At 35.9% G+C, this 24,194-nt stretch overlaps 1 protein-coding gene across 1 annotated transcript in view; it reads right to left on the minus strand.

The window, feature by feature from the left end:
• Positions 1-24,194, minus strand: part of FAR1 (fatty acyl-CoA reductase 1) — a 41,834-nt gene that overhangs the window by 15,201 nt on the left and 2,439 nt on the right. The window contains exons 2-6 of the mRNA XM_068988862.1: positions 17,345-17,520; positions 4,408-4,587; positions 1,680-1,857; positions 586-630; positions 342-460 (exon numbers count right to left, since the gene is read on the minus strand). Coding sequence (XP_068844963.1) covers positions 342-460; positions 586-630; positions 1,680-1,857; positions 4,408-4,587; positions 17,345-17,520 — 698 coding nt within the window. The remainder of the gene's footprint in view (positions 1-341; positions 461-585; positions 631-1,679; positions 1,858-4,407; positions 4,588-17,344; positions 17,521-24,194) is intronic.

Here is a 24,194-nt window from a genome sequence, read left to right on the forward strand (position 1 = left end):
ATGTTTGATGCATGTAAGCTGTTCTCTATGAATTTCACCTCTTTATATATGACAAGTTTATACCAAGTTTTAGTGTGTATTAAAAAATACATTAAAAAGAAAATCTCTAATGACCTTGTCTATCCTGTGCCAGTACACAAGAATTTATATTAATTCTTATTACTGCTGATGGAACCACTTCATTGGCTGTGGTAAGTCAACTCTTGCAGTTGAAAGTGATAATATATCTATATAATACTGGTATGGGTTAATTGATAAATATTCATTATAGAGGATTTGTTAACATTAGTTCTCATCTCAGTTACTATACATCTAATAAACGACACTGCCATCTAATATACCTATTTACTCCGGAATACCAGGCTGCCGCAAGACTCATGTTGACAACTACATCTACAGGAACAAGATCTGCAAGCGCATTGTTGGAGGCACGCATTGTTCGAAGAATTCCTTTCCCTGCCTTTGTTGAAATTAAAAACAAAACTTTAAGGCACAGAACCCATAGTGCAAATACATGATACAAAGATACACAGGAAAAAAAAACCAAAACAGAATATTCAATACAATAAAAGGCTTATGACTTACCGCAATAAAAAGACCACTTGGTCCATTAAAGTTATCAATCCATCCCTAATACCAAAAATTTAAAAAAAAGGAAGGGAGTTTAGAAATACTATAAAATTACAGATTTACAATTTGAACTCTATATAACTCCACAAACATACTTGGTAGTCTTCTAAGAACTAAAAATCTGACTATATTCAGGCCAGAGTATTTCTCCCCATCTTAAATAGTCTTTTCTGAGATTGCAAATGACTAAGTAAAATAATTTTCAAAGGGTTACCTACTCTTTCATTAACTCTCTGCAAAGAGAATTTTGCCAAAAGAAGTTTATATCTGTCAAATATTTAAGCTAAATTAAGATTGCTCAAGTTTGATTTTGTGCTATTTACTAAGGCAGTATCCTTAGATTGAAGGAAATGATAAATTCTCAAGATTACTGAATAAAACAGAGTAATGTCAAAGTAACAAAAGAGACAGTATCATTTACTACTACTACAGAGACTTACGTCTTTCCTAAATCAATTTATTTCATTTTATACCTACGTTTTCTCTTATTTCAGCGATTCACAAATACTATAATGCCTTGCTTTTCTACAGCAAATCAGAGAAATTTTTTATCTTCCTTAGCATGTGAACTATACAAGAAGTGAACTTCTTAGAAGACCTGCCTCTTTCAGGTACTAAAAAGCAAATGAAATAAAATAAGATCCTGAATATTCTCACCTTTATTCCCTTCACCTCCACAAGGGAAACTAATCCACAAATAATTTTAAAGGCCAACAAATGGTGATATGTCAGTGTCCAATCTCTTATCAATGACAAAGAAACTTGAAAGGCATGGTCTCCTCTGACTCCAGACAATACCATTGCCTTTAATTCTCAGTTAACATTTTAAAAGCTTATCTGCATTTCTATACATGCAACATTACAATACATGCACCTTACATAAAAGTACCAATAAGAGTGTCTCTCTCTACAAATGCAAACAACTTTGCCACAGTAAGCCATGTACAGTAAACAAAACCTGCTCTTAAAAAATTGCCAACTCTTTTTGTACAAAATCATGACTTAAAATTCTCAATTCCAATTATTTACAAAGATCTCTGGCAACTTACTGGAAAAGGTTCTTTCCAACTGGCACCAACAATTGATGGCCTTACAATCGCCACATTTAGCTTTGCTCCTTCTTGTTGTACAACATATTCTGCCAATGCTTTTGTGTATATGTATGTATTAGGTCTGTCTCCTATCAATTTGGGTGTGATATCATTTACTAAGCCATCATCCATCCACCTGGTAAACAAAGAAATTACATGCAAAAATATTTTCAGATATTGTTTCACTTCAAAAAAATATTTTCCGATATATTTTCATTAAAAAAATGAAAAACCACTTTGCATATTTCAAATATGTCTGTGGCTTCAACTCAAGTGTTTTGACAACTTCTACTAAAAAAAAAAAATGGAAATCAGCTTTACTTTCATTAAATATCAACCACAAATCCAGATGTATATCCAGTTTCTATAGCTAAAAACCAAGAGTTTTTTCATATACCATACGGTAGGTAGCAAAAGTGAATTAGAACTGATTTATGGTATTTTTTTAAAAAAACATCTTCTAGTTGTAAGTATTCATACACTTCCTATGTGTTTGACAAAGAGCACTACCCTGAATCTAAATAGCTGAAGTTGTTTTATATTACACAATAGATTATATTTTTTCTAAAGTCTAAATAAATTCCAAAATACATCTGGCCCCAAGGAATTAAAGATTTGTATATAATCACTGTAACAGCATAACATGTTAATTATACACATTTTAAATGAACATACATTTACAATTAATATAAAAGGTCTAGTAATCTACTATGAAGTCATAAAATTGCTTCAGTTCTCTCAGTATCTCTGAAGAAAATGTCTACTATGATAACCTATAAGAGGAGGGTGATATACTAGGTGATCTCTATAGTCTTTTTCAGTCTAAATTTCTAATTTCAATGTTATGTACTTGTTTTCAGATAGTTTTCCGGTCTGTCTATAATACTATGCATATTTGTATACTAAAAATACTGTTAGTATACAGTGATACCCACACTAACTGGTGAGGATGTATAAAATGGGACTATCAAGATAAACTTTCTTCTGTATGTTAAAGTACTTTTTTGTGTGGAAGGAAAGGAATATTTATAAAATTGAAGGTAGGTTACTATTCAACATAGGAAAAATTCCATAATGGGGATGAACTTCAAAAAATGGATAAAAGAGTTACATTAAAAAATAAAATAAAACAGGCTTAACTAGGAGAGACTGTAGAGCCAGTAAGCCTTATCACTGGAGGGAGATTACATAGTCAATCTACGAGTTATCCTAAAATTATCTGCTGGCCAGATTTCTTTATAAACAAAGAAAGGAAATAACAGAATAGGTTTACAGGCTCTTTCTCAGCAACTCAGATGTTTGGATAGAGAAAAAGTAAAAAGATAAATTAACTTGCACGTTCAACTTTTCCCAGAGATATTAAACACTTCTGCCTAATGATCTGAGGAAAATGAGGTAGATATTTGGAACTATCTAAGAAATGGAGTTAGAAAACAGAAACCAGGGAATTACCATAAGAATGTCCCAGAAAGCTCCCAATACTAACTTTCTTACAAATCTATTTTCTCATATTTCCAGGAAAACCTTAAAGAAATGGACTTCTATGCTTATTTTAGAAGAAAACTTGGAGAAGGAGCTATGAACATTCCTGTAGTGCCCCTGGGAAGTAAAAAATTCAACTGAGACAACAGGGGGTGGTAACTAAGGAGCTGAACCTGAACAGGATCTCTTAGAAGAAGAGAGACCTAAGGGCAAATAGAGAATAAAGGAAGAAAAAGCTTGCAGGAATATTATATGAGAATAAAAAAAACACATGAAGATATAATGGATACTGGAATTTTCTATAATTACAGTCTATAAAAGAAGAAAAAACCCTGCTATTTATTCTTGCTTTGATCCTATTTGTTTCACTCAATGAGAATGTACAGGCTGAAGCAAATGAAATCTTGGCCATGCCTAGTTGTATCCACCTAATCACAAACACTTCTCAAGCAATAACTGATAGTAGGATTCTAGTCCTTAGAAAGATAATAAACAGTAACACTAGGAATATCAATTAAAGGATCATGACTCCTTTGATTTCTTAAAAATTCAAGGCTCCTCTGAGGATATACAGTTGACACCTGGAAAAACACAGGGTTGGGGCACTGACTCTACATGCAGTAAAAAATCCCCAGGTGACTTAACAGTCAGCACTCTGTACCATGGTTGTGCATCAACACATTCAACCAACCACAGACTGTGCAGCATGGAGTACTTATTTACTGAAAAATCTGTATAGAAGTAGACTCACATAGTTCAAACCCGTGTTATTCAAGGGTCAACCGTACTCCACTGGGCAAAATAAAAGCACAATCTTTTAATAAATTAGACCTTGCTATTGAACAGGCAGTCATTAGTCTCCATGGATATCAGGAACTTCTTAGTGGCTAAGATTGATTCCTTGAAAAAACTGAGACTCTAATACAATGAATAAGCTGTTCAAAGGCTTTCCTCCAACCATCACAACACCTGTTCAAAAGGGAAAGCTTCACAATGACTTCACCTAGAGTCATTAGGTACAAATCGATATGATAAACAGAACACAGTAGATATATAATAATTTGCTGAATAAGGAAGAGAGCAATGCGTACTGTGGACGGAAAGAGAGAGAAACTAAACAGACAAAGAGATACACATAAATAGATAAATCTGGATCCAAAGTTTGGGGTCAAAGCAAATTTAAATAAATTTCAAACAAACATACTCTAAAGAATCAATCAGCTTCTTGGGATCCACAGGGGGTGGATAGACTACTTCATCAATATGCTTTCGATTGCAGTAGGCATATGCCGTTGATACATGCATGAACACTTCCAGATTCTTCATCTGTTGTGCAAGCAGAATAAGCTGTCGTGTAGCAATTACATTTAACTGAACAGCATCTCTGTAAAACAAGAAGTCACAATAAAAAATTGGGAAGCTATGTCTTTCACCTCCTAAAAAAAAACTTATTTCCATTTTAGAGTATCAAAGACAGAAAGGGACAAAGAGGTATTTGTTTCTTTATAACTAATCCCTCAGCTCAGATTTTGTTTGTTATTTTAACATGAAGTACAGCCATTCTATCAATTGTGTTTAAAATTTTTCTGATTATTTTAAATTACCCAGAAATAGACACAGATAATTTCAGTCTTTGGCTTTTATGCATACATTTGGAAATCATTTTACACTTTTTTTGCATCTTGATTTTTGAAAGCATACTGTTTTATGAAATCATTATACCACATACAAAGAAAAGAATAAGTAATTTTAAAATGCTATGGTAGAGTCATCAATCAGGACAAAACAGTCAAAGAAAACTCAAAAACCTTAAATTTTATTAACATAAAATCAAGTAAAAATGTTTATTTCTCTTTTTTGTAGCAATTAAGCTAACCACCTTTTTAAGGCAACAAATGCAAAGGGGTGTTAAGAATAAAACTGGTACATTTGTTACAAGAGTGACATGCAAGATCCCAAGGTCTATATACATCCCTTTCTTGAAATGTTTTTCAGGAAAAATTTCACAAATGCAAAAGTATATACACAGAATAATAACTGATAAGGCATTACCTAGAAATAGCAAAAGGCTAGAGCTCAAATATTCACTATGATATGATTTAATAAAGTAGGTATTTTTAACACAATGAAAGAATACAGCCATTAAAAAAATTATGACAACTATAAAAGCACCAACTATAAAAGATGGTGATTGCAGCCATGAAAGTAAAAGACGCTTACTCCTTGGAAGAAAAGTTATGACCAACCTAGACAGCATACTTTGCCAACTAAGGTCCGTCTAGTCAAGACTATGGCTTTTCCTGTGGTCATGTATGGATGTATGAAGAAGGCTGAGCATCGAAGAATTTATGCTTTGAAACTGTGGTTTTGGAGAAGACTCTTGAGAGTCCCTCAGACTGCAAGGAGATCCAACCAGTCCATTCTGAAGGAGATCAGCCCTGGGATTTCTTTGGAAGGAATGATACTGAAGCTGAAACTCCAGTACTTTGGCCACCTCACGCAAAGAGCTGACTCACTGGAAAAGACTCTGATGCTGGGAAGGATTGGGGGCAGGAGGAGAAGGGGACGACAGAGGATGAGATGGCTGGATGGCATCACTGACTTGATGGACATGAGTCTGAGTGAACTCCGGGAGTTGGTGATGGACAGAGAGGCCTGGCGTGCTGTGATTCATGGGGTCGCAGAGTCAGACATGACTGAGCGACTGAACTCAACTGAAAAGCATGGAAAAATATGTGTGAATAATATTTTTTAAATTTATACATCCTGAAGTGAAGTGGGATTAAAAACAAGACTCTGGAATAAGACCTGGGTTCAAACCTGGCTTAGCATATCTATCAGTATCACCAGATGGTCAACACCGAAATCAGATTGATTACATTCTTTGCAGCCAAAGATGGAGAAGCTCTATACAGTGAACAAAAACAAGACCGGGAGCTGACTGTGGCTCAGATCATGAACTCCCTATTGCCAAATTCAGATTTAAACTGAAGAAAGTGGGGAAAACCACTAGATCATTCAGGTATGACCTAAATCAAATCCCTTATGATTATACAGTGGAAGCGAGAAATAGATTTAAGGGACTAGATCTGATAGATAGAGTGCCTGATGAACTATGGACGGAAGTTCATGACATTGTACAGGAGACAGGGATCAAGACCATCCCCATGGAAAAGCAATGCAAAAAAGCAAAATGACTGTCTGAGGAGGCCTTGCAAATACCTGTGAAAAGAAGACAAGCGAAAAGCAAAGGAGGAAAGGAAAGCTATAAGCATCTGAATGCAGAGTTCCAAAGAATAGCAAGGAGAGATATGAAAGCCATCCTAAGTGATCAATGCAAAAAAAGACGAAAACAACAGAATGGGAAAGACTAGAGATCTCTTCAAGAAAATTAGAGATACCAAGGGAACATTTCATGCAAAGATGGGCTCGATAAAGGACAGAAATGGTCTGGACCTAACAGAAGCAGAAGATATTAAGAAAAGGTGGCAAGGATACACAGAACTGTACAAAAAAGATCTTCAGATCAAGATAATCATGATGGTGTGATCACTCACCTAAGCCAGACATCCTGGAATGTGAAGTCAAGTGGACCTTAGAAAGCATCACTACAAACAAAGCTAGTAGAGGTGATGGAATTCCAGTTGAGCTATTTCAAATCCTGAAAGATGATACTCTGAAGGTGAAAGTGCTTCACTCAATATGCCAGCAAATTTGGAAAACTCAGCAGTGGCCACAGGACTGGAAAAGGTCAGTTTTCATTCCAATCCCAAAGAAAGGCAATGCCAAAGAATGCTCAAACTACTGCACAATTGCACTCATCTCACATGCTAGTAAAGTAATGCTCAAAATTCTCCAAGCCAGGCTTCAGCAATACGTGAACCGTGAACTTCCAGATGTCCCAGAAAAGGCAGAGGAACCAGAGATCAAATTCCCAATATCCGCTGGATCATTGAAAAAGCAAGAGAGTTCCAGAAAAACATCTATTTCTGCTTTCTTGACTATGCCAAAGCCTTTGACTGTGTGGACCACAATAAACTGTGGAAAATTCTGAAAGAGATGGGAATACCAGACCACCTGACCTGCCTCTTGAGAAACCTATATGCAGGTCAGGAAGCAACAGTTAGAACTGGACATGGAGCAACAGACTGGTTCCAAATAGGAAAAGGAGTACATCAAGGCTGTATATTGTCACCCTACTTATTTAACTTATATGCAGAGTACATCATGAGAAACGCAGAGCTGGAAGAAACACAAGCTGGAATCAAGATTGCCAGGAGAAATACCAATAATCTCAGATATGCAGATGACACCACCCTTATGGCAGAAAGTGAAGAGGAACTAAAAAGCCTCTTGATGAACGTGAAAGAGAAGAGTGAAAAAGTTGGCTTAAAGCTCAACATTCAGAAAACAAAGATCATGGCATCTGGTCCCCTCACTTCATGGCAGATAGGAGATCCAACCAGTCTATCCTAAAGGAGATCAGTCCTGGGTGTTCACTGGAGGGAATGACGCTGAAGCTGAAACTCCAATACTTTGGCCACCTCATGCGAAGAGTTGACTCATTGGAAAAGACCCTGATGCTGGGAGGGACTGGGGGCAGGAGAAGGGGACGATAGAGGATGAGATGGCTGGATGGCATCACCGACTTGATGGACATGAGTTTGAGTAAACTCCAGGAGTTGTGATGGACAAGGGAGGCCTGGCATGCTGTGATTCATGGGATCACAAAGAGTTGGACACAACTGAGCGACTGAACTGAAAGTCATTCAAGCACTCCGGCCTGTGTCCTCATCAGTAAAGGAGAACAGGTAAGAGACTACCTACTAAGATTTTAATGAAAATTAAATGAAAAAAAAAAAAAAAAAAGCTTGCAAGTACTTAGCATTATTCCTAACACAGTCCCAAAATAGGCATTTAAAAAATATTACTTAAAGGGTGAGTAGTTTTTGTGATCTATTATTTGCATGCTAAGTCACTTTAGTTGTGTCTCTTTGCAACCCTATGGACTGTAGCCTGACAAGGTCTTCTGTCCATGGGATTCCCCAGGCAAGAATACTGGCATGGGTTGCCATTTTCTCCTTCGGGGGGGTCTTCCAGACCCAGGGATTGAACTCATATTTTTTATATCTCCTGCATTACCCGGTGGGTTCTTTACCACTAGCATCACCTGGGAAGCCCACTTTATATTACACTTTCATTTATAACATATTTGAGGGGGAAAAAATGTTAAAACACTCAAAACTAGTAATACTGTGAAAAAAACTGGCAAAGTTAATACAGTGTTTGGTGACACTATCAGCTGATACAACTGATCTGAAAGAGATTATGATAAAGTACCAGGAATTACAGCAATAACAGTTACTAATTTAGTTAAACTACTGAAATTTTAACTGATAGGAAAAACTTAATCTAACCCTAATTTTTCAAAAAGAAAGTAAAATTTCCTACATTTGTTGTTTTGGGGGATTTTTGGTTACATTTCTCCTTTTGTTTTTTAATGGACGTATACTTGATTTACAATGTTGTGTTAGTTTCTGGTGTACAGCTAAGTGATTCAGTTATATATTTATTAATATAAATATTCCTCATATTCTTTTATATTACAGTTTATTACAGGATATTGAATATAGCTCCCTGTGCTATACATTAGGTCCGTTGTTGCTTATCCATTCTGCATGAGAGTTTGCATCTGCTAGTCCCAAACTTTCATTCCAACCCTCCCCTACCCCTTGGAAAACACCAGTCTGTTCTCTATGTCTGTGAGTTTGTTTCATAGGTAAGTTCATTTCTGTCATACTTTAGATTCCACATATAAGTGATATCATATGGTATTTGTCTTTCTCTTTCTGACTTACTTCACTTAATATGATAATCTCTAGGTCCATCCATGTAGCTGCAAAAGGCATTATTTCATCCTTTTTTAAGGTTGAATAACATTCCATTGTATGTATACATACCCACCTTCTTTATTCACTCATCTGTCAATGAACATTTAGGTTGTCCATGTCTTGGCTATTATAAATAGTGCTGCTATGGACACAGGGTTGCATACATCTTTTTGGATTATAGTTTTGTGCAGATATATGCACCCAGGAGTGGAACTGCTACACCATATGGCAAATCTATTTTTAGTTTTTTGAGGAACCTGCATACTGTTCTCCGAAGAAACTGGCTGCACCAATTTACATTCCCACCAGCAGAGTAGAAGAGTTCCCTTTATTCCCACAGCCTCAGGAAAATTCCCTAAATTTGCCATGCTAAGTCAATGTGAAATTACAGGATAATAACATGAAATATCACATTATGAAAATTATATATGGAAAAGTCAGAAACATAGAAATTGTTTCAATAGGAAAATTATAAATTTTATGCTTACATTTCATGGAAAACTATTTTCAAAGAGAAACCACAAGAAAATTAAAAAAATAAAAAAACAGTTTTGGTTACATTTTCAATATTTAAGAAGAAAAAAAATCAACCATTCTTTTAAAAGGCCAGAATATGTTACAGATAGAATCTGGTCCACTTAACCATAAAGTAGTGCTTTGATGCGTATCACATTTGCAAAACAGTCGGAATGGGGAGAGTGCTGTTTTGGAAAAGGTATACAGAAAATATCCTATTACAGGTTTCTGAGGACAGGACAACAAGTTCTGGGTCACTAGGAACAAGAAATAATTCATGAGAAAAAACTCTTGGGTCTTATTTTTTCTTTTAATTTAATAGTATCTGAGAACCTATGAAAACAGAAAAAAAATTTTTTTCAATGAAATAATCTGCTTGGGGTCTTACAATCATGAGTTTATCTTTTTCTTTCCTTATCTCAACTGAAGGAGGAAAATCTGTTTGAACAGATATCAAGAAAAAAGACATTTCACAGACAGGATACTGTCCACTAGACTGTAAGGCAATGTGCTATCTTCTTTCCCATTTGCAAAACAATAGTGGTAGGGAGAGTAATGTTTTGGGAGCAAGCCACAAAGGATATTTTGTCACAGGCTCCTGAGGATGGTGACAGAATTTCTGGGTCACTGAAAAGTAGGAATAACTTTACAAAGGAAGCACACCTGTGCTCTGTCTGCTCACCTCTTACCATTCGTCTGCAACTGAGAGCCCAAACCTGAAGGCATTTTGTGTCCACATAAATAACTCTTAATATCCCTGCCAGGCTAGTATTCTCACTCTTGTTTTACCACCATCCAATTTCTACATCTTGAACTTTAGGCTGAGGTCCTGACATGTTAGATCTGAAAGCATTCAGTAGTGCTAAACAAAAATAAAAGTTCTCGCTATTATTTGGTTATATGAATTCTTAAATGCATTTTATGAAACACTGGCTTTTGGTGGGGAGAGCAAAATGAGCAAATCTTTGTAATAATGGTCCATCATTAATGCAGACACAGAAATCACTTCAATAAAGGACAAACCTCAACTTGAACAGCTAATAAATTTTCTTATTCACCTGTCTTCTATATTGGATTGTTCAAACTCTATGTTGATAACACCTCTAAGACATAGACCAGGGACTCATCCTTGGCATGACTGACACCGGTTATTAAAAATGCAGACTGTTGGACCTCATCCTTAGACACTCTCCAATGTCTAAACTGAGTCCTGGGAAACTACATATTAAATAAATTCCCCAGGCCATCACGATCTCTTCCTCACCACTCTCTTTCCTATCTCTGATAAAATACTACCTACATCACTGATTACAAACATACTACCTACATTACTGATTTCATCACTAATGCTGATTATTTTACTTTTTAATTTGATGAAGATATAGAAACAGATGTCTAGGAGCCAATTAATCAACCAAGGCAGGGGACCCAGACATCTGTCATTTAAATCACATCCTATTTCTGCCCTAATTTTTAAGATTTCTTTCCTTCTACTAACCCTGGGGTTCTTCATTTCTTCCTTTTCCAGTTGCTTTAGGTGTAGAGTTAGTTTATTTATTTGACTTTTTTCTTGTTTCTTGAGGTATGCTTGTATTGCTATGAACCTTCCCCTTAGCACTGCTTTTACAGTGTCCCACAGGTTTTGGGTTGTTGTGTTTTCGTTTTCATTCGTTTCTATGCATATTTTGATTTCTTTTGTAATTTGTTGGTAACAAAAGAGACCATAGCAAAAATTAACAAAGCCAAAAGCTGGTTCTTTGAGAAGATAAATAAAATTGACAAATCATTAACCAGACTCATCAAGAAACAAAGGGAGAAAAATCAAATCAATAAAATTAGAAATGAAAATGGAGAGATCACAACAGACAACACAGAAATACAAAGGATCATAAGAGACTACTATCAGTAACTATATGCCAATAAAGTGGACAACTTGGAAAAAATGGACAAATTCTTAGAAAAGTACAACTTTCCAGAACTGAACCAGGAAGAAATAGAAAATCTTAAAAGAACCATCACAAGCACGGAAATTGAAACTGTAATCAGAAATCTTCCAGCAAACAAAAGACCAGGACCAGACAGCTTCACAGCTGAATTCTACCAAAAATTTGGAGAAGAGCTAACACCTATCCTACTCAAACTCTTCCAGAAAATTGCAGAGGAAGGTAAACTTCCAAACTCATTCAATGAGGCCATCATCACCCTAATACCAAAACCTGACAAAGATGCCACAAAAAAAGAAAACTATAGGCCAGTATCACTGATGAACATAGATGCAAAAATCCTTAACAAACTTTAGCAATCAGAATCCAACAACACATTAAAAAGATCATACATCATGACCAAGTGGGCTTTATCCCAAGGATTTTTCAATATCCACAAAGCAATCAATGTAATACACCACATTAACAAATTGAAAAATAAATGCCATATGATTATCTCAATAGATGCAGAGAAAGCCTTTAACAAAATTCAACATCCATTTATGATGAAAACCCTCCAGAAAGCAGGAATAGAAGGAACATACCCTCAACATAATAAAAGCTATATATGACAAACCCACAGCAAACATTTTCCTCAATGGTGAAAAACTGAAAGCAATTCCACTAAAGTCAGGAACAAGACAAGGGTGCCCACTCTCACCACCACTATTCAACATAGTTTTGGAAGTTTGGCCACAGCAATTAGAGCAGAAAAAGAAATAAAAGGAATCCAAATAGGAAAAGAAGTAAAACTCTCACTGTTTGCAGATGACATGATCCTCTACATAGAAAACCCTAAAGACTCCACCAGAAAATTACTAGAGCTAATCAATGAATATAGTAAAGTTGCAGGATATAAAATCAACACACAGAAATCCCTTGCATTCCTATACACTAACAATGAGAAAACAGAAAGAGAAATTAAGGAAACAATTCCATTCACCATTGCAAAGAAAAGAATAAAATACTTAGGAATATATCTACCTAAAGAAACTAAAGACCTATATATAGAAAACTATAAAACACTGGTGAAAGAAATCAAAGAGGACACTAATAGATGGAGAAATATACCATGTTCATGATTCGGAAGAATCAACACAGTGAAAGTAAGTATACTACCCAAAGCAATCTATAGATTCAATGCAACCCCTATCAAGCTACCAACAATATATTTCACAGAACTAGAACAAATAAATTCACAATTTGTATGGAAATACAAAAAACCTCGAATAGCCAAAGCAATCTTGAGAAAGAAGAATGGAACTGGAGGAATCAACCTGCCTGACTTCAGGCTCTACTACAAAGCCACAGTCATCAAGACAGTATAATACTGGCACAAAGACAGAAATATAGATCAACGGAACAAAATAGAAAGCCCAGAGATTCCACTCACCTATGGACACCTTATCTTTGACAAAGGAGGCAAGAATATACAATGGAGAAAAGACACTCTCTTTAACAAGTGGTGCTGGGAAAACTGGTCAACCACTTGTAAAAGAATGAAACTAGAACACTTTCTAACAGCATACACCAAAATAAACTCAAAATGGATTAAAGATCTAAACGTAAGACCAGAAACTATAAAACTCCTAGAGGAAAACATAGGCAAAACACTCTCTGACATAAATCACAGCAGGATCCTCTATGACCCACCACCAAGAATACTGGAAATAAAAGCAAAAATAAACAAATGGTACCTAATTAAAATTAAAAGCTTCTGCACAACAAAGGAAACTATAAGCAAGGTGAAAAGACAGCCTTCAGAATGGGAGAAAATAATAGCAAATGAAGCAACTGATAAAGAATTAATCTCAAAAATATACAAGCAACTCCTGCAGCTCAATTCCAGAGAAATAAACGACCCAATCAAAAAATGGGCCAAAGAACTAAACAGACATTTCTCCAAAGAAGATATACAGATGGCTAAAAAACACATGAAAAGATGCTCAACATCACTCATTATCAGAGAAATGCAAATCAAAACCATAATGAAGTGCCATTTCATGCCAGTCAGAATGGCTGTTATCCAAAAGTCTACAAGCAATAAATGCTAGAGAGGGTGTGGAGAAAAGGGAACCCTCTAACACTGTTGGTGGGAATGCAAACCAGTACAGCCACTATGCAGAACAGTGTGGAGATTCCTTAAGAAACTGGAAACAGAACTGCCATACAACCCAGCAGTCCCACTGCTGGGCATACACACTGAGGAAACCAAAATTGAAAGAGACACATGTACCCCAATGTTCATCACAGCACTGTTTATAATAGCCAGGACATGGAAGCAACCTAGATGTCCATCAGCAGATGAATGGATAAGAAAGCTGTGGTACATATACACAATGGAGTATTACTCAGCCATTAAAAAGAATACATTTGAATCAGTTCTAATGAGATGGATGAAACTGGAGCCTATTATACAGAGTGAAGTAAGCCAGAAAGAAAAACACCAATACAGTATACTAACGCATACATATGGAATCTAGAAAGATGGTAACGATAACCCTGTATGCAAGACAGCAAAAGAGACACAGATGTATAGAACAGTCTTTTGGATTCTGTGGGAGAGGGCGAGGGTGGGATGATTTGGGAGAATGGCATTGAAACATATTATCATATGTGAAACGAATCACCAGTCCAGGTTTGATATATGAGACAGGGTGCTCGGGGCTAGTACACTGGGATGAATGACCCAGAGGGATGGGATGGGGAGGGAGGTGGGAGGGAGGTTCAGGATGGGGAACACATGTACACCTGGGGCAGATTTAAGTCAATGTATGGCAAAACCAATACAATACTGTAATTAGTCTCCAATTAAAGTAAATAAATTTATATTAAAAAAAAATAAGTCACATCCTAGGTTCTTCCTAAAAATGAGGATTCCCGCTTATTATCTCAAAACTACAGGCTTTGAATTTGGCAAACACAGTCCAAGATTCTGCATTTTAAACACATTCTCCAGTAATTCTTAAGCTTCATAACACACTCTAAAGTTTGAGAATCAGTGGCCTTAAACTCAATCGTTTCTTAATCTTTTCTAATTATGGATCTTTACTTTTACTCCTTTCGGAACACCTACTCTCATATTTCTACCCTGGGCTTTCTCACCCCAAACTGTTCCGTCTCTAAAACCTCATACTGTGAATTTTCCCCACACCACATTATCTGTCCTTCCATTTCTGCACTTAAGCCTGTTTTACATCCTCACCATGGTCTCTAGTCTCTTGATACTTCTTTACTCTCAACTCCATTGGCCCTGCCTACCCTCACTTTCCTTAATACTTAAGGGATACCAGATTATGATGTAACTCCCTTTTTTATCCTCAATATCACTCTCTCCTTTTGTCAGTATTTCTTTATAATTTTTAATCTTGATATCCATTTCTCCCCACTTCAAGATTTATAGACCACCATATGTGAAAAATAAATGAGCTCTGCTACCTCTCAACTTGCATAGCACTTTCACATATGCTCTTCAGTAACTCCACATTTTCTATTTTATGGTTATTTAAGTGTATTCTATTAGACTATATGGACTTTGCAAATTGTGTGCCATTTATTCTGATTTATCCAAAAATATAGTTTGGGGAGTGAAATCTAGATTTTTTTGCCCTGGAAGTAAAGGCTTTGAACCATTTTTTATTTGTGGACTAAAATAAAAAGTGGCTATAAAGAATAATTGCTCTGAAGCAACAAAGGTTTACTGTATAGCACAGGGAACCACATACAGTCAATATCTTGTAACAATGTATAATGGAAAATAATCTTAAAAATAATATATGTGTATATGAATAATTGAATCACCTTGCTGTGCACTTGAAACATTGTAAGGCAACTAGATTTCAATAAAATATATATTAAGAAAAAAAGACATAAAAATGCTAACCATTAAAAAAAAGAATAACTGCTCTGTAAAAAGTAGTTAGGTCAACCTACAGTATTTTAGAATGTTATAATATCACCACTTAGACATCATCCATTAAAATTGCTTCATAGAAAACAGTAATTTCAATATAACAACTGGGATTAGGTGAATAAACATACATGCCTTGGCAAGGAAGAGAAGAACAATAAATGTTCATCAATCTCTAGTGAAAGAACAAATAATAATAATAATAATAATAAATTTTCCCTTTTGTTAATGGTAATGTTGCTTACCCTAAGGGAAAGACAAAGAGGAAAGAAAATGTTTGCCCCAAAAGTATTACACTTGGGTCCTTTTCATAAGGCTATTTAGATGAGTTTCACCTGAATGAATGTTGCCTGTTTGCAAAACAATCTCCCTTCTGAAAGAATCTAATTTTCCCTTTGAGGATTATACCACAGTTATCAAGTATGAATATACCTTTTCCTCAAAACACTTTCATAAGGTTATGTGAACTCTTTTTTGGTTATGGAAGCTAGAATAAGAGAAAATAGATTGACTACTTCATAATAAAAACCCACCTGTAATCACACTATCCAAATATAATAACCAGCCAATATTAAAAGATATATGTATAAAACATGTATGTGTACACACATATTTTATGAAAATGAGATTATACTAAGTTCTAATAAGATTCTTTTGTCACTTATGAATCTTGAACACATAACTGCTGCATAAAAAGAACTAAAAAGTAAATAAATAATTATCACCAGATCATAAAGGATAAAGCCAAGATTAGAACCAAGGTATGTAATTCCAAAGCTCATGCCTTTTCCACTACATAGTGCTATCTCAGCTTCCTCAAATATAAAATGGATTTGCCCATTATATAAAGGTGGGTAATGTAAGCACGGAATGAAATAATGAGTGAGAAAACACCTTGAAACTACAAAACATTGTTAAAGAAACATAAGGGACTATTAATCATTTCCCTCACCTGAACTATAAGCAGAACTCACTGTAATGTTTTGGTGCTGAACTGTCATGTCACACAGTGTCAATTCAGGTTTGCACTTCTACAGACAATATGGGGGATAATTTCAAAGTCCTTTATAATCAGAACTGAACTTAAAAACATTTTAAGAAGCCCTTCAAGCAATCATGAAACCTAAAAAATATACACCATTCTAACCGATCTAAGACCATATAATTAGATTTACATTAAAAAACTGTATATAACATCAAAAGTGTTCTGAATTAAGCATCATTATTTGAATTGCATATACGTGAGACTTCTTAAAACATAGCGACCATTTGGAAAGCTATGTTTTTTCTTGAAATAGGTATCTTGAAGGAAGTCCAAACTGTTTTTAAAGTAAACCTATATCCAATGTACCCTATTAACAGTGATACCAAAATTTTAAAACGAAAACAAGGTATGACTTCAATGTATAAGCCATTTTTTCTTTCTCTGCAAAACCTGAGCCTATTTAATATTTAATATCAGATCAATATGTGTGAAGTAGAAAAATAATGCTGCTGGAGTATACACTTCTGAAAGAACGGAGGGAAAAGGAAATAAATGCTATTAGTTGTTAAGACTAATACTCCTACCCAAGGTAAAGTTCTTTCTTCTAATCCACACTTCCCATTTGCTTTCTCCCTGCCCCATATTTAAATTCACAGCAACTACTTCTAAGAAACATACATTAGCAATCCCATGTTTTTAACTGTTAAGAGAAGGAAAATTCTTTTAACACGCTGTAGGATACTGAAAGCTACAATAGAGAGCAAACATTTTCAAAATGACTTGACTAACAAGTAGAATTCAAATTAGATCTTTTAACTATATTGCAATTCAAATATCACATAAATACTTTTACTTACCTCAAATTTTCATTAAATCTTACTGTAGCTGCACAGTGGAATATAATATTAGTAGAATCTATGATGATCTCTTTATCTTCTTCACTAAGAGCCAGTTTAGGTTGGGTGAGTTCACTGTTGATTGCTATAATTTTCTCCCTAAAATCTGGATTTTCATCTCTCAATCTGTCAAAAAGCTATCAAAAGAGAAAAACATTTTAGGGCAGTATTTTTCAACTTTCTAAAATCCATCATCACCATCTTCTCCCCCAAGGATCAGTATTTTTTAGATTTCAACTATGCAAATCCTAAGGTTGCTTAAATTGCTATCATTCTGTATGGAAAATACTATCCCCATTTTACAGATGAGGAATCTGAGAAACAGAGAGGTTAAGTAACTCACCAAGGACACAGAGGTAGCAGTTTGCAAAGTTAAATTTTAACTGTTTATGCCTTTGTTCATTAGACAGTATGATCCCTCAGCACAGACATAAGCAGTATATATATAAGATCAATGTTTACAATGATCAGATTTCTAAAATCCAAACCTTATCACTTTTTTTTTTGGCTGCAGTCCTCTTTAGCAGATTAGAATAAAATGCCATTAACTACACTCTACTTTAAATCTTAGAAAAATTTTAAAGAGGAAAAAAATGTAAGTATATTAAAGGAAAAAAAAGTTTTTAAGGAAATATTAAGATCAGAAGCTGGAAAAACCTGTAAAGTATCATATATATAGGATTCTAATTTGAAAATAGAAAATTCAATATTCCTTAAGTATATTCAAAGGAATAAATTTAACTAGAGAATCAGTCAGATCCCAAGATGGTTACAGTACGAACATACATTTAACTGTGAGTCAAATTTAATTTTTTACCCCAGATTTTATAGATGGGACCTCCAAATCACTGTTCTATTACACCCTGACTCTCCAATCCATTTAAAATCCATACTTGTAGTTTAAGCAGAGTCTTAAATCTGGGGCAAAAAAAAAAAGCCTATAAAACACACATGGCACTCACTTTCACCTTCCTATATGACTTTTAGTAAGTAATAGTCTTCTCCACCTTTAGGTAATGACTTCAATATTACTGTTTTTATAGTAATTAATAAAATACTTACTAAGCGTTTCAAATAAAATAAGTACTGTCCATACACTGAGAAAACAAGAAAATGACCTTTGCCTCAAGTTATTTAAAATATTATAGGAAAAATTAAAAAAGGAAACAGTTAAAATATAGTGTTATAAGTAATAAAACAGGGCTAACACAACAGTTTTATGAGACTGTACGGGAGCAACAACTTGCCCTGCTGGGGAAGGACTTGAGATTATAAAGTAGAAGAACAGTGTTTCAGACAAAGAAAGTGTCACATATAACCACCTAAGAGTAACAGAGCATTTATGTTTGGGAAATTGAAAATAACTCTAAGACTTGGCCAATGACAGGAGAAGAAATAAAGAATACAAACTCCATGTGGACAGGGACATCTATTGTGCTCAGCACACAGGCCCCAGATAACAGAGTGCTGACAAACACTTGTATGTGAATAAACTCATTCAGTGGAAACCACTGGAAGAATACCTATGGAGAGGAGTTCAGTTTTGTTCATATTGACTGTAAAGTGTCAATGAGACTCCACAGAAGATCACTGCCATAGAGGTAACTGGCTCTGTGGGTCCTGAGTTCAGGGAAGAGAGAAACAGATTACTGATTCTATAAACCACACATGTAGCCCTTGGAGAGTATCACTCAGTAGCAACAGTAATGAGCACCCAAGGTCCAGATTACATGAAGCTTTTTCCAAATCTATTTTAAAATACAACCGTTCATCTCACATACAAGAGAAGGTGCTGAGTAATCTCCTAACTGGACCTAGTAAGTAGAGATCTAGGCCTAGGACAAATTCTGAAGAATATATAAGGGGATAGCAGAGAAAAAGGAGCCCAAGATATAACCAGAAAAGTACTTTTAACACATTGAATTCACTTTTTCATTTTCCCAGACTGCCAATGACCTTTAATTCCTCTTCATATTAGATTATCTCCACCACTACCACCAGAATTGGTCATGCTGCTTCACAAGTTACATCTCAAGCTTGATGCTCCTCCCTTCTCTAGCCACCATGTTATTATTCAAAGCCATCTTTCCAATGCTTCTAACCCACTGGTACCCCAATTAGTTCCTACTTTACTAAGTCTACTAATGCCCTCTTTAATGTACTTTCTTCTCTTTCCAGAATTTATTTCATAGTCAGCTATTTTAATTCAATCCTTGCCAGCAATGAGGTTTATTTTCCCCGGGATATTGCTGCATACCACTTCTCAAGTTGGGGCAACTTTAGGCCCCAGGGAAGATTTGGTGATGTCTAAAAGGTCAGTTTTCATTCCAATCCCAAAGAAAGGCAATGCCAAAGAATGCTCAAACTGCTGCACAATTGCATTCATCTCACATGCTAGTAAAGCAATGCTCAAAATTCTGCAAGCCAGACTTCAGCAGTACATGAACCATGAACTTCCAGATGTTCAACCTGATTTTAGAAAAGGCAGAAGAACCAGAGATCAAACTGCCAACATCTGCTGGATCATGGAAAAAGCAACAGAGTTCCAGAAAAACATCTATTTCTGCTGTACTGACTATGCCAAAGTCTTTGACTGTGCGGATCACAATAAACTGTGGAAAATTCTGAAAGAGATGGGAATACCAGACCACCTGACCTGCCTCTTGAGAAACCTATATGCAGGTCAGGAAGCAACAATTAGAACTGGACATGGAACAACAGACTGGTTCCAAATAGGAAAAGGAGTACATCAAGGCTGTACATTGTCACCCTGCTTAAACTCATATACAGAGTACATAATGAGAAACACTGGGCTGGAAGAAACACAAGCTGGAATCAAGATTGCTGGGAGAAATATCAATAATCTCAGATATGCAGATGACACCACCCTTATGGCAGAAAGTGAAGAAGCACTAAAAAGCCTCTTGATGAAAGTAAAAGAGGAGAGTGAAAAGTTGGCTTAAAACTCAACATTCAGAAAATGAAGATCATGGCATCTGGTCCCATCACTTCATGGGAAATAGATGGGGAAACAGTGGAAACAGTGTCAGACTTTATTTTGGGGGGCTCCAAAATCACTGCAGATGGTGATTGCAGCAATGAAATTAAAAGACACTTACTTCTTGGAAGAAAAGTTATGACCAACCTAGACAGCATATTGAAAAGCAGATATTACTTTGCCAACAAAGCTCCATCTAGTCAAGGCTTTTTCCAGTGGTCATGTATGAATGTGAGAGTTGGACTTTGAAGAAAGCTAAGCACCAAAGAATTGATGCTTTTGAACTGTGGTGTTGGAGAAGACTCGAGAGTGCCTTGGACTGCAAGGAGATCCAACCAGTCCATTCTGAAGGAGATCAGCCCTGGGATTTCTTTGGAAGGAATGATGTTAAAGCTGAAAATCCAGTACTTTGGCCACCTCATGTGAAGAGTTGACTCATTGGAAAAGACTCTGATGGTGGGAGGGATTGGGGGCAGGAGGAGAAGGGGACGACAGAGGATGAGATGGCTGGATGGAATCACCAACCTGATGGACGTGAGTCTGAGTGAACTCCGGGAGATGGTGATGGACAGGGAGGCCTGGCGTGCTGCGATTCATGGCGTTGCAAAGAGTTGGACACGACTGAGCGACTGAACTGAACTGAACTGAAAGACAATTCTGCCTTGTCACAACTGGGATGGTGAGGAAAGGGAGCTGCTGGCATTTAGTGGGCACAGGCCAAGAATGCTGACCACCCTACAATCCATAGGACAGCTCCTCACAATAAAGAATTAACTCTCCTAAAATGTGAAGAGTGCTGAAGTTGAGAAATTCTGCTAGAAGACAATATCACAGTACAGTATATGTATGCCCTATGCTTATGCTTTTTTATTCCTGTTTCAAAATCATAGTAGACTCTATTTAAATGTTTAACAACTTTAAGTGTACATATTAATTGCTGCTTGATATAAAAAGAACTCATTTTACTGATTTAGCAGCTACGCTATATATATGTGAGAATGAATGACCCTAGGAATAATCAGTAGGATGTGCCGGGGGGAATTAAAAAACATGATATAATATTTTAAGGCATAAAATAAAATGACCTAATTTTATAGAGTATTGTAGTCAGATATTTAGACAAATACTTGGGGACTGTATGATCCTTCAGCACAGACATAAGCAGTATATATATATCAGATCAATGTTTAAAATGATCAGATTTCTAAAATCCAAACCTTATCACTTTTTTTTTTTTTTTGGTTGTAGTCCTCTTTAGCAGATTAGAGTAAAATAATGGCCATATGTTTAAACTACAAAAGTTAAATGAAATTTCAGGCTTTATGTAGAAGATAATCATTTCCTTTACAAATAAGGCTTACTGGTGAGGGAAATTTCTAGAAGCATTACCCTGGAGACTCCAGAGAAGATGCCGAACTCTTTTACATTTTACTTAGGCCCTCAATCCAACTAAGACAGCAGCTTCAATAATTGCTCCTATCCAATCTCTCCTAACACCTCTATACTTTCTCTTCCTCAACCCCCTTCTTAAAGACTCTGTAGACTGTAGGTTCCATTAAAGCAACGACTCTTACTTAATCCTGAATTCAACCCTTTATATCAAGTCAAATGCCCAGCACTGAGCAGGCACAAAATATGTTTCCTGAAAAATAAAAAATGAGTAAGAATAAATAACCTCTCAATAGAGGAAAAAAGTGTGTTGGGAAACGATTATTAGTGGTTATACCAATTATAGGGGTTCCCTGGTGGCTCAATCAGTAAAAAGTCTACCTGCAGCGCAGGAGACCTAGGTTCAATCCCCTGGAGACGGAAACAGCAACCCACTCCAGTATTCTTGCCTGGAGAATCCCATGGACAGAGGAGCCTGGCAGGCTACAGTCCATGGGGTTGCAAGAGTCAGATATGACTTAGTGACTAAACCATCATACCAATTATAATTACACCAATTATAAGTGGTTCATAATAAAACATGAGTAAACAAATGGCAGAGATGGCAACAAAACACACAAGCAGGCATTATTACATAAAATAGGCCTTGTGGTCTTAAAACCCCCTTGATGCCTCCTCCCTTTTCGAAAGTTTTAAGGGAATTTTTACTGCCAAGCTTGGGTTCAAATTAATTTTGGATATCTGGAAAAGTCAGCTCCCTCCTTAAAGCATAAAGATTTTTGCCCCTATTGGTATATCCCTAAGAATGTGCCAGAAGGATGTCCCTAAATGGTCTAAGCAACACCGAACCCTCTTAATCTGCAGCAGTTCTCAAAGTGTGGTAAGTTCCTAGGAGTCTTTCAGACTATTTTAGGTACCTCACAAAGTCAAAACTTTTTATTTTCATAATAAAACTAAAACATTAGTTATTTTTCACTTTCATTCTCTCACAAGTATAGAGAGGAATTTTCCAAAGCTACATTTGTGATGATATCATCACTCTTGATGACTAATGGAATGTGTGCTTGTACATATATTCTCTTCCTTTAAAAATGTCTCTGGTTTAGAATCTACTATGATAAATGTCAATAAGATATTTGAAACAAAACCTCACAAGAACAAAACCTTTTTGAAGTTCTCAATAATTTTTAAAAGTGTAAAGGGGTCTAGAGACCAAAAGTTTGAGAATCATTGGTTTAAATGATTGAAGAATCTTTCAACCTATTTGGAGGATATGAAAAAATACAGTGATGAGGTAATAATACTATCTGCTACATACTGCAGTCAATATACATTATCAAATAATTTGCTCAAGAGTTACAACTAAAAGTCACTTGAAAAAAAAGCTATAAATTATATCATGTTTTTTAAAAACATCCTTATAGTAGGCTACCAAATAGTTTTAATTTTAAAATGACATTGAATACGGCTGAGTCAATCTCAGCTCTCACAAAAAAACTGAAAATGAACTTTGTACCTACCACACTTTAAGAGGCAGATTCTTCAATCATAGTTATTATATAGCTAGGTTTTATGGTGGTAAATACTGAAGTATTAACTCACATCTTTTTTTATTGTCTATACAGAATCTAGCCATGAAATTAAGACGCTTGCTCCCTGGAAGAAAAGCTATGACAAACCTAGACAGTGTATTAAAAAAGAGAGACATCACTTCGCCCCAAAAAGGTCCATATAGTTAAAGCTATGGCTTTTTCAGTAGTCATGTATGGATTTGAGAGTTGGACCATAAAGAAGGCCGAGTGCCAAAGAACCGATGCTTTCAAATAGTGGTAATGGAGAAGACTCCTGAGAGTCCCTTGGAATATTCATTGGAAGGACTGATGCTGAAGCCTGAAGCTGAAGCTCCAATATCTGTCCACTTGATGTGAAAAGCCGACCTCTGGAAAACACTATGCTGAGAAAGACTAAAGGCAAAAGGAAAAGGGGGCAGCAAAGGGTGAGATGGTTAGATATCATCACCAACTCCATGGACATGGATCTGAGCAAACTCCAAGAGATAATGGAGAACAGAGCAGCCTGGTGTGCTACAGTCCATGGGGTCACAAAGAATTGGACAGACCTGAGAGACTGAACACCTCTAATGCAGAGTAGGACTCATATATCTTAATGGAAGCAAGGGCAAAGGGGAAGAACACAAGTGCATGGGAGTCTGTGGCAACGGGGAGAATATTGGTAGAGTATAACTACCCTTGTGAGCTATATAGTCACTGAGTAGCCCTCAAAGAGCTAGATTTGTTTTTTAAAACTAATTCAGGGAAAAGACGTTTTTCTAGTTGATAAGGACTATTTAAAGTTTCCATGTGGAGACAAACTTAATAAACACTGGGATAAAAGTAAGTATTATTTTTATTCTTTAATGTCTTA

The sequence above is a fragment of the Capricornis sumatraensis genome, chromosome 16 (genome assembly GCF_032405125.1).
Source record: "Capricornis sumatraensis isolate serow.1 chromosome 16, serow.2, whole genome shotgun sequence".
Lineage (NCBI taxonomy): Eukaryota > Metazoa > Chordata > Mammalia > Artiodactyla > Bovidae > Capricornis > Capricornis sumatraensis.